This window comes from Marmota flaviventris, chromosome 2, assembly GCF_047511675.1.
Source record: "Marmota flaviventris isolate mMarFla1 chromosome 2, mMarFla1.hap1, whole genome shotgun sequence".
NCBI lineage: Eukaryota > Metazoa > Chordata > Mammalia > Rodentia > Sciuridae > Marmota > Marmota flaviventris.
This window is the reverse complement of record NC_092499.1, coordinates 134,205,191-134,217,831: the sequence shown is the minus strand read 5'-3', so window position 1 is coordinate 134,217,831 and position 12,641 is coordinate 134,205,191. Positions and strand designations below refer to the sequence as shown.

The 12,641-nt window shown below is 35.9% G+C and overlaps 1 protein-coding gene across 2 annotated transcripts in view; it reads left to right on the top strand.

Moving 5' to 3' along the window:
* Positions 1 to 12,641, top strand: part of Efl1 (elongation factor like GTPase 1) — a 143,011-nt gene that overhangs the window by 90,359 nt on the left and 40,011 nt on the right. For both annotated transcript variants that reach the window (XM_071608574.1, XM_027921012.3), the window contains one exon: positions 11,687 to 11,818. In XM_071608574.1, the coding sequence (XP_071464675.1) occupies positions 11,687 to 11,818 (132 nt within the window). The remainder of the gene's footprint in view (positions 1 to 11,686; positions 11,819 to 12,641) is intronic.

The following is a 12,641-nucleotide window of genomic DNA, read 5'->3' as shown; positions in this document are numbered from 1 at the left end:
AATATGCAGCCAGGAGGAGGCTTGGCTGCACTTTCGGCAATAAGGAAGCAATCTGGTTGAGGCCAGACATGCTCAAGAGAATCCCTGTAAGGCCTTTGCAATGCGAGACTAATTTTATTAGTCACTGGAGGATGTGGAGGGAAAAGATACAAGGAGACAAACCAGGTGCTGTCTCTTCTGCTGCCAGTTGTTTTTTAAAGGCTCTGAAATAATTTATCATTATTAGTTGCAGTTATTGGCATCTCTGAAAGACTCAGAAGCACTTAAAATAGCCATGTAATTTGTGTCAAGTAACTTTTAAGTAACCTTTTATTGATGCATAATATGCATATGGAAAAGTATGCAAATCACAAATGCATAGCTTAATGATTTTGCATAAACTGAATACATGCCAGTGTAATTAACATCCAGATCCAGAAGCAGAATTTTACCAGCATCCCTGAAGCCATCTCCTTTCCCAGTTACTGCCCTCCTTACCCCTAGGGGTAGCAACTCTCTAGGCTTCTAATATCATAAATTAGATTTACCTGATTTTAAATTGAATCATATTATATGTAAATTGAATCATATGGAATGCCTGCTTGTGTTGGGCTTATTTCATTCAACATTCTGTTTGTGAGATTCATCCACAACATTGCACGTGGTTGTGATTTGTTCATTCTCATCACTGTCTTGTGTGACTACCATGATTTAATTATTTGCTCTTCTTTTGGTGGATATTTAAGTACTTCCAGTATTTGGCCGTTATGAATATTATTGTTTTGAACATTCTTCTACATGTCTTTTGGTGAGTGTACATACACATTTCTGTTGGAAGAGAAATTGTTGAGTCATAGAGTAACTGTAAGCTTTAGCTTAGTGACCATATGAATGTATGTTTCTATTAGAAGTATCTAAAGGTTCCAGTTGCTTCCTGTCTTTGCTAACACTTGCTTTTGTTTTCATTTTCATTTGAGCCATTTCTATGTGTATGGGGTAATATCCTGCATTGATGTCCCTAAAGACTGGTGAACTTTCGCTTCTTTTCATTCATTTATTGACCATTAATTTTTAGTTATCTGTGAAAAGCCTGTCTTTGCACACTTTTTTTTTAATTCTCTACCTTTTTTATATTGATTTGTAGGCATTCTTTATTTATTCTGTGTAAAAGTCCCTACTTGGATATATGCATTGCAAATATTTTCTGAGTTACTTTTCTTTTTTTTTTTTTTCAGTTGTAGATGGACATAGTACCTTTATTTTATTTATTTATTTTTGTGTGGTGCTGAGGATCAAACCTAATGCCTCTCACATGCTAGGCAGGTGTTCTATCACTGAGCCACAACTCCAACCCTCTGAGTTGCTTTTTGCTCTCTAATGTTATCTTTTGATAAATAGAAGTTCTTAATTTTAATATAGTCTAAGATTTTTCAGTTTTTTTCCATTATGATTAGTGCTTTATATGACCTGTTTAAGAAATCTTTGCTTATTCCAAAGTCTGTAGTATTCTTTTTTGTGTTACTTGTCAGATGTTGTTTTTAGTTTATTTGCAGTCTATGATAACAAAACTGCTTTGAAAGTTGCTTCTTCTCACCAGGAAATAATGCATACGATGGAGAAGATACTGGTCTGAATTGAAATGACCTGTTTACTTAAAAATTAGTTAACATTCTAATACGGTTACTTTTTCCCCTTAGGAATTACATTTCCTCAGGAGATTCTAATATCAAGGAAGCTGTATCTGTGCCATAGTGTCTATGCCACATCAAGATGCAGACATATGGCAATAGTCTCAAGCTTCAAGGTGCAGGGATTGGCATAATTAATCAGCAACAATGTGACTGAGTTTTTAAAATGCTATAGGAGTGACCAATGGAAACCAAGTTACATTTAGGAGCAAAAAGTTCTGTTATGCTATTGCACAATAGGGTGACCATAGATGATAATGTACTATCTATTTAAAAAGCTAGAAGAAAGGATTTTGAAAGTTTTTATCATAAAGAAATGATAAATGTTTGGGGAGATAAATATGTTTAACCTGATTTAAACATGCAATGTAATACATGTATTGATTGAAACATGATATGAAACTCCATTAATGTGTATAATTTTTATCTTATGAATCAGTTAAAAAATAATTTTTTAAATGTTTTAGGAGCATTTAAAAAACAAACACAGCATATCAAATACAAGTTCTCTCATTTCTTCATCTGTCTCTATCCTGTGGTGTTCAGCACAAGGTTTGTAAACATGAGTAGCTAGTAGATATTTAATAAAATAAATCTAAAAAGCACAGAAGTTATATGAAATATCCATTCAACTATTTTCAAGTAACTTATAATGTATTAGACTACAAGATTCTACAGAACCCCTTATAAATTCCATAGTTCCTAATACTGAGGACAATATTTAACCCTTGGAAAAGTGGTCATTATCAGTGGTAAAGGTCTCGGTGTTCCCAGGTGTTGCTGGCCCATGCCTAATGCCAAGGTGGCCTATAAGTGGATCTGGAGATGAGGTCTGTCAGTGGGACTGAGATTCATCACAGCCAGCCTTCAGTCTAAGGCTGTCCCAGGCCTCTCTCAAGACCTTGGTTAACCCACAAAACATTTCAGCTCCCTGTCAGATAGGAATCCAAAGTCTCTCTGTGGGCAGCAGGCACTGGGAAATCCAAGTCTGGAAGTCAGACGGGAGACCACAGTCTTAGATTCTGGGGTCAAAATTGATTAATGTTAATCTAGTCCATTTATAGCATAATTCCAGGTTTTATTGCTCCGTGGTAATTCAAACAATGTGAACATTGAAGACACAGAAGCAACATTTTAAAAACTTTTAAATGTGTTTTAAATTTTTTATTATCATAAAGATAGTAAATTTCTGGGGGCTGTGGATATGGCTCAGCAGTAGAGTATTCACCTAACACATGCGAGGCACTGGATTCAATCCTTAGCACCACATAAAAATAAATAAACAAAATAAAAGTATTGTGTCCAACTATAAAAACTAAAACATATTTTTTAAAAATAGTACATTTCTGAGCCATTAGTTTAAATGTAGAAAAACAAAATAAAATGAAAATCATCTATAATCCCATTATCCAGAGAGTCCTTATAGACACTTTGGAGTCAAATAAAAAAAAATTTTAATATATACATATATGTATTTTTTCTTATATATTTTTGCATTTGAAGTTATAACGTTAATGTACATGCATTGTAGCTGGGCAGGTGGCAAAAGCCTATAATCCCAGCAGCTTGGGAGGCTGAAGCAGAAGATGGTAAGTTTGAGGCTGCCTGGGCAATTTAGTGAGACCATAGTGAGCCCTGTCTCAAAATAAGAAATAAGAAGGGATAAGGATGTAGCTTATGATACAACACTCACCTAACTTGCACAAAGCCCTGGTTCAATTGCCAATATGATAATTAATGAATTAATTGATAAATAAAATTTTGGTGGAGGTACTAGGGATTGAATTCAGGGTACTAGACCACTGAGCCACATCCCCAGCCCTATTTTGTATTTTATTTAGAGACAGGGTCTCACTGAGTAGCTTAGTGCCTTGCTTGTGCTGAGGCTGGCTTTGAACTCACTATCCTCCTGCCTCAGATTCCCGAGCTGCTAGGATTACGGGTATTCACCACTGCACCCAGCTGGATAAATAAATTGTAAAAGATAATAGTTTTTAAATCAATTCAATCAAAGCTAATTATCTGGTAGTTACAGAAATAAGATAAAAATCAGTTGTGATCCTATGTAACAATCATTAACATTTAGAAAGTTTTAAATATATCAAAATGAATAATATAATAAATGTTCACATACCCACAATCCAGATTTAACTAATTTAATGTTTTTTCATAATTATATCAAATATTTGTATACAAAGTGAAATGTAACTTAAGCCCTTGTATCTCTCCCTAATCCCATTAATAACTCCCACCTTCTCCCGTAGTAATCATTTTCTTAAGGTTGCTATGTATTTTCTTTTTGTGAAGATTTAAAATTTATTTGTGGGTTCAGTAGATATCTGTGAGCTACACACATATATATATGTTGAATTTTTTTCTTTTTTGAAACTTGTTTTATACATAATTTAAAAATTTTGCATAACAATATTGTTTGCGACCTTGTATGTTTTCTAGATTTTGTGTGCTGATTCCAATTATATGAACTTATCATAATTTATCCAGTCTTCTGTTGATGAATGTTTAAGGTTGCATCAATTTTTTTGCTATCCTAGTGTTGCAGTGGACACTTCTGAACACGTTCCTTGTGCACGTGGATGAGTCTCTTTAGTGCAGCAATTCTTAATCTTATCAAACCCAAACATTATTTTTATACAACTATAACTTCACCTTTCCACCCAGAAGTGAAATTCAAAGATAAAATATCTGCCTGCCTACATAATTTCAAACACATTAAATACTTGAAATATAATGTAAAGGGAATTATTTGTAATAAAATCAAGCATTTCAGTACATAAAAGCTCTAGTTTAAATGTACTAGAAGGTATAATTAAGTAAGATACTTGGAGTCATCAAGCTTATGTGACAGTTACAAATGTACTTTGTTAGAAAGGTATCACATTGATGACTCAGTTGCCATAAATGGCTGTTGGTAACAGCAAATAGCTTGCTTTCAGAACAGGTTCATTCTTCCATTGATCTGCATGGTAATTCCATTCTTAAAAATTCAGACTGCAAAAAATAATTTGTTATTAAAATGGAATTAGATTTAAGCTCAGATTATTATTAGCAGGTTTATCCAACACAATTCTCAAAAGCTACAAAGGGGATAATTTCCTTTATGGGATAAATTATAAAGTACTTGCCCCTGCCCAGCAAATACCAGTAGTAGACAACCAGAAATGCCCTTGTCAGTTACTAAATCACCTAGGGAAGCATTACCACTCTTGGCTCACTGTTGTACTTCTTTACAGCACTGCCCTAGGATGTTCACCTAGAAATCAGGTTGGTGATTGCACAGTCCTGCTGTTGGACATTGCAGAATTTTTCTGCCATATAGTTGTACCACACAGTATACATACAGTATACAAAACCTAATATTTTTTGCACATACTTGTCAATGAATGGTTTCTTCAGACTTATACCACTTGTGTTGGTGTGAAATAAAATCTTTTGATTTGCATTACTTTTTTATTAATGAGATTAGGATCCTTTTATTTGTTTTTTGACTACCTAAGTCTTCTTTTTCTTTTTAGTCTTTACTTAGAACTGCTTATATTCTTGACCTGTATGCCTGTTGGGTTGCCCATTCGTTTCTCATTGATTTTTACTTGATCTTTGGGTGTGTGTACAATTCTCTCTTTTAGGACATTGGAAACATGTGTTTTGTAGTTTCAGTATCTTTTGTTATGAAGTTTTTTTAGTGTAATGATATGTATTGAGTCTGTAGTCTTAATATCTTGAGATTTATGTTTTAAAACTTTTATATTTCACATTTATTTCTTTGAACCGTATAAAATTTATTTTTCTGAAGAGTATATGATACAGATGCAATTATATTATTAATTATTTTTCCATTTCATTGGCTAATTATCTCAGTGCTTTGTATTCATAGGGCCTCCTGTCGGGGACTATTGCCCCTTCACCATTTCCACATTCCCACCTACGTTGGTCTTTTTCTGGTCTCTTCATGCTTTTCCACTTGTTTTGTGTAACAGACTACAGCACTTCACTGGCAATGCATCCCCACCCCCCAAAGTCATGCTGCTTGCTCAAGAGAGAAGAATTGACCCTTAATATTTTTCTTTAATCTGATCCACAGCAAACAGAAATAGCTCACAGCTGGTGGTACCCTTCTTTAGTTTCACCTAGTCCTTCAGGTTTCCTTATTTTTCTATTGCTTTGATCATTTCAATCAGGATATTTTGTGTACCTGTGCTGGAGTTGCCATTTCATCCAGAAATGACCTGTTTTCTGTTTTTAATTGGAAATATTTAGGGCTCAAAGGTAGAAGGAGTCAGGTTATGATTTCCTGGTCCCATAAAGCCATATCTCTTCTTGTTTCTTCTTCTCTTTGCTTTTTGTCTTCAAACAAATTTCCAGCATTGTTCTCAACTAAGTATTTTATGTTCCTTTCATGATGGCCTTTGTAAATACCCCCATTTATTTAGGTGATTTGAGTTGGAATTAATTACATTTAAAAGGAGCATCACTTAAAAGCAAGTGTTACTATACAAAATACAAATTTAGGTCAGTGGGACAGGATATAAAGTTTATAAATGAATGTGATTATGAATATGAATTTATGTATTATAAAAATGTTATTACATCCTTCTTCATAGTTAACTAATACATACAAAAAAATTAAATATGTAGTTCATATCATACACTAAACTTGATTCTAAATTTGATTATAAATCTGTGTATAATCATCACTGCCACTACCATTTATTGCATATGGTTAAAACTGTAGTTAAATTCTAATCCCCCTGATTCTAGATCAAGCTGAACAAAAATACATGTTGACTGAAGGAAGGAATTGATGGCAGTTGCAAGATCCCAGGGAAGTGGGAATAAAGGGAACGAAAATGGCTTTTTCAGTTATGCTTTATACTCTACACTGCAGCTGTCAGTAAGGAACCTGACTTCTTCCTTGGGCCTCCAATGGTGCCATTTCCCACACCTTGAACCCTTGCCACCTCCTCTGCATACTTATCTCCCCACTTCTGTATGTCAGTTTCTCCAGGAAGTCTGGAACCTTTCCTGTACACTTTCACTTTCTCTGCATGAGCAAAAAGATATAATTGTCACATTGCATTACAATTGCTTGTTTATCTGTCTTTGGCCCACAACCAAATTTTAAATTCTATAAGGACAGTAGTAGTGTTCTTGTTCATTCATTCATTGAACAAGCTTTACAAAGTACCCGGTTTGTGTTCTTGCCCTTAAAACTCAAATCACTGAAAGACTAACAGAAAGTTGACTAAATATTAGTCAGTTCTTTGAAAACAGAACTTTCTAAGCATTGGATCTTAGTCACCAAGAAAACACTCAAAAGAGTGTCACATAGAAAAACACTCATAAGAAAAAACAGATGCAAAAAAAGAAGGGAAACTAATATCTGGAAAAAAATATGACAGTTAAAAATATTTATTATATAAAGAAATAATATAAATGATAACCAAAATGATAAAACTATAAGAAAGGCAGAGAAGTGCTTTGAACTAGTAATTATCTGCTTGGTTGTCAAGCCAGAAATTTGGGTTTTATCCTTGTTTCTTCTTGCCAACTTCCCGCAAACTACCATAACTTTGACATCACCAGCTCAGCTCTCTAGTTTCTTAGCATTTCTCTGTGTCCATTGCCTTCAGAATCAAGTCTGAGCTTTTTCACATGATATTTAGGTCCTTTATCACCTACCTCTCTTACCTTTGGCCTTGTATCATGCTAGCCCTTTATTTGTACTCTTTAGGTATTCTGAACTATTTCAGGTTCCTAGAACACTTTGGGCTTTGTCTATGCTGTGACTGTGTCCTGGAATCCCCTTCCCCACCATTACAAGACTACATATTATCAATCCTTCATATATGTATTTCTGTTCCTGTAGAAAACATTATTTTAAATATTTTAATGAATTACATACTACCTCTTCTCCTTTGGCTAGCCTCTTGTAGATCCTTTTTGTACTAGTGTGACATATCAAAAGACAACCAGAAGGGCTGGGGATGTGGGTCAAGCGGTAGCGCGCTCACCTGGCATGCGTGCGGCCTGGGGTTCAATCCTCAGCACCACATACAAACAAAGATGTTGTGTCCGCTGAAAACCAAAAAATAAATATTAAAAAATTCTCTCTCTCTCCCTCCCTCCCTCTCTCTCTCTCTCTCTCACACACACACACACACACACACACACAAAGACTCTTTTTACTGCCCTTCTCTTTTCTTAGAGAAAATACTAGGCAGTGCTCAGGCGTTCTACCCTGCTTCAAAGCCCAAGATGAATTTCTGATTCCTTTGGTGAGAGCCAAACTCCCTTTGGGTCAGTCTCTTTCCATAGGAATGGAGATCTGGATCCTTTTGGGGGGCATAGTGATGCACAGTTATAACTCTCTTCCTTGTTCAGGATACTGAGGGACATGTTTCTCTAATACAGACAAAGGTGTTCATTGTACACATCTCACAAAGTTTTTGATTCTTTAGGGTGTTACTTTTTCTCCTCATTTACTCTCTCTTCTAAGAAAAGGACCCACAGGTCTTGATAAGCTTGCTGAAGAACTATTATTAGTTCCATCTGTTCCTGTGAGATGAAAAAAAAAATGACACAGTGATGTCATTATTGCAGAATTTTCCATAGGGTCTCCATAACACCAAGAAGCTAAAGGGAAATGGATTTAATGGACTTGTTTAGCATAATGAACAGACTTGACCCATCTTCTGAAAGCTTAGCTAACCCGTACTGATCTACTTTGGTGATACTGGCCAAGCATATTGGAAAAGCCTTTTTTTATATTTATGTACCTACCTGCCCACCTGCCTTATGGCAAGGGTTATAAAGTATGTAGGTTGCCTGACACTCTTTGTAGTTGCATCAATCTCTGAATTTCTAAGGAAACTACAGAACCAGGGCACACAATTGGCTGCAGAGAATATGGGCTACTTTGATATACAAAAACTAAAGGGCCCAGAGTAGAAGGTGATCTTCCAAAATCAAGGGTTCTCAGAGTCTCGCCATCTTAAGAATCTAAAAAGATCCTGATACCTATTCCAAAGTGGTGTTCAGGCTATCACAGATCTGAGGCTGTGTGGATGTCCATGATGTGTAACTTACATTTCCTGCCAAAGTTTAAAGGAATCACTCATTCCAGCCTAAACAAATTAAGGTTGATGTTCTTGGGTGTTAAAGTCAGTTTGAAATAAAAGATTAAGGGACTGTCTGTTAGCCAGAGTATTATTAACATATTTACCCACAAAATTTTTTTTTTAATTTTAGTAATCCTTCTATTACACTGATGTAAGAGTACTTTACAAATTCAAGTTTTTCTTAATGCTGTCTTCTATCCAGACAACCAGCAGGCTGGTCCTCAGAAAGCAGATTAGTATTCAGTAATGGTTTTACCATCTTCCTGTTGTCAGTGTAACTTCATCCTAGATTGAGTCAACCTGTGCAACAGGGAGTTCTTAGAAAGAGAAAAAAGTTTTCAACAGAAAACTAATCCATTTCTCAGGCCCCAGTGTTTTCAGTCTCTGGAAAATAATGCTAAAAGATGCTCTTATTGAAATTGTTTGTTTCTGGGATTCTTTTTAAAAGATAACATTAGGGACAGCATGGAAAATAATTTGGCCTGCCAATGTATACATACTAAAAATACTAGTTTTTTATTAAGAAGAATTTGCACGGTATGGTAAAGAACCTAGGAAGGGCTGAAAAACTCAGCATTTAATTAGATATTGTAATCTCTTAACCTGTCTGTGAGATAGAGTTAACTTGTTAATTTATCTAATATTATTTTTTGTATAAAAAAGAATGACGATAAGAAAGGACTTGGATCATCTATCTTCAACCAGACAAAAGTTACAGGTGTTTACAAAAAAGTAATTTTTGCTGCCCAGTGAATTGTTTGAGTTCACATTCCTCAACCTATTTTTATTTCTCTCTAGCTTTTTAAGATTATATGCTTTTTATTTTTGACAATTAAAAAAACTTACACCCTCTTTAATCCTTGAAATTTGAAAATAAATGTAGTAAACAAAACCAAATCAATGCCACATTAATTTTGGACTTCTTCTCCTGTCTCAGAAATTCTGAAATGATTCCCCAGGGGAAACATGTCCCTCATCCCCCTTCCCAGTTGAAAAGTGCTTTAACAAACCTACTTTATGTGACAAAACTATCACTCATTTTTGTCATAATTTTGACTGAAGTGAAAATAGTCCTGTAGCATATCTAGAAAGTTACTTAATTGTGATTCACCCATATAACCTGTTTTGGGGTTTTAGAATTATGTTTTAAAATAAGTAAGAACAGTGACATGTAATACAGGTAGTAAATGTCTTGTTGTCTTTGGAGCACTGCCTTTATCAAAAATTCCCAGTCTAGGGATATTATGGTATTGACTTTTTTCTTTTCTGATTTCTGGGGGAATTATAATCATGGTCAACAGATCTGGGCATATCTAAATAGCAAGATAGATTTGGTAATTGGAAAAGCAAAATATAAACCAGAAGTTCAAACAGACAGTATTCAAAATTTACTGATCATCTGCAGCTTGTGCCCCTTGTGGGAAAGAGCAGCATTTATGGTTTCATTGAAACCATGTGCTGTGTGTGCAGGAAGGAAATGCATGCTGATCAGAGGTCAAAAGCACGATGAAGGAAGTTTGAAGGGGAATATTTACTGTGAGGTTTCCTGAACTCCTAGCATCACTGGTGATGATATTATTTCTGGTAGTCTTGGTGGAAACTTGGACTCATCCAGATTTGTTACATCATGATTCCAGGGGGAGACATGCAGAGCTGTAGCCAGATACAGGCTTCTGTGTGCTATGCCAAGAGGTACAGAAATAAGGAATGTAGGCTTTGACCAAAGAAGTATTATGCTGGGGGCACAGAGAGGATTTAGCACCATGGAAACTGTAGTCAGTAGGGTCCCATGCACAGGAAAGGTCCGGAAATCAGGCCCTGAGCTGAACAGCTAAAAGACCTAATAATATTCAGCCTGAGTTGAACCAAGGTAGAAGGATCTGACAGATTCCTTAAAAATTCTAAGAGAATTTAGAGCAAATGGAAGAAGCGTGTTTTCTGTGGACCTTTGGATAACTGAGCTCAAAAAAGTTGTGGAGATGGGAAGACAACAGATTTTAGCAAAACATAAGTAATATTTTCTTACACTTGAAGCTCTCCTCTAATTTAGTGGGGTGATGAATTCTGGATGCATTCAGGTGAGGTATCAAAGGGAGGTATCCACACTATGTAGCCAGACAGTAGGAAACCTCTCAGCTGCTTTCCAGTTGTGTGTCTAAAGCCTGTGCTTCAGTTCCCCTCCATCAGGCTGACTGCTTGGTCAGGTGATTTCCCATCTTTCTACCCCCGCCCATTACTTGGCCAACTGAAAGCAGAAAAGTGGTATCCTTCTTCCTTTCCTTGGTTGTTTTTGCCCAAGATGCAAAAGCAGATGCTGACTAAATACGCCTACCCTTTTCTTCTTCTTTCACCTTTCCTCAAACCCTATAACTGCTTCTTCCCTCCTCCCCTCCCCAGTCTTTACAATAACCCAAAGACACAAAAGTGGCCTTGTACATGTTTCTTAATGTGCTTTAAAATGTTGGCCATTCATATTCTGGGTGTGAGATTCAGATTGTCCATTTCATCTCTCCTGGGGTATTCTGTCTGCTGCCATCTGCTCAAAGGCAAATGAGTATCCTTCAGAGTCTCATGCAACGGTCAGCTAGGAGTCTGGAGTAGATTGGTATGGAATTGGCTGAGGAGTAGTTTAGGTTCAGGTACTCCATAGCAACATCACATAATTAAGTCTCAAATTTCCTTTATCCATATGCAGTGGATTAGGCAAAAAAAAAAAAAAAAAAAATTAATAGAGACATGTTACAGCTCTGCCTCATTCTTTGCAACATTTTGGAGGTGTTTGGCCCTGAGACATATATACCAGGTTGATAGCTGTTATTTTTCTAATATAAATTCAGAATTTAACTATCCTTCTTGACCCTATGGATCTTTTTCTCCCTGCAGGAATAGGAGGCTTGCAAGACTTCGTGCTAAAATCCGCAACACTGTGTAGCCTGCCATCCTGCCCACCATTTATACCACTTAACTTTGAAGCCACACCTATTGTGAGAGTTGCTGTTGAGCCAAAGCACCCAAGTAAGATAATCTTGTTTTTAAAAGCATATGATATTCATTACACTTTTTAAATGCATGTGTTTATTATTTGACTTCACATGATTTATTCAGCAACATACCATGAATTTTTGTTCAAGAATATAATAGAAGCAACCCTTCAAAGAGCATCTGTCATGTTGGTACTTTTGCTTTCCGGAGACCATATTCTTCTTCTTTTTTTTTTTTTTTTAATGTGGTGATTAATTTTTATTTTTTATTTTTTTTAAATTTTTTATTGTTGGCTGTTCAAAACATTACATAGTTCTTGATATATCATATTTCACAATTTGATTCAAGTGGGTTATGAGCTCCCATTTTTACCCCATATACAGATTGCAGAATCACATCAGTTACACATCCATTGATTCACATATTGCCATACTCGTGTCTGTTGTGTTCTGCTGCCTTTCCTATCCTCTACTATCCCCCCTCCCCTCCCCTCCCCTCCCCTCTTCTCTCTCTGTCCCCTCTACTGACATTCGTTTGTCCCCCTTGTATTATTTTTCCCCTTCCCCTCACTTCCTCTTGTATGTACTTTTGTATAACTCTGAGGGTCTCCTTCCATTTCCATGCATTTTCCCTTCTCTCTCCCTTTCCCTCCCACCTCTCATCCCTGTTTAATGTTAATCTTCTTCTCATGCTCTTCGACCCTACTCTGTTCTTAGTTACTCTCCTTATATCAAAGAAGACATTTGGCATTTGTTTTTTAGGGATTGGCTAGCTTCACTTAGCATAATCTGCTCTAATGCCATCCATTTCCCTGTAAATTCTATGATTTTGTCATTTTTTAATGCAGAGTAATACT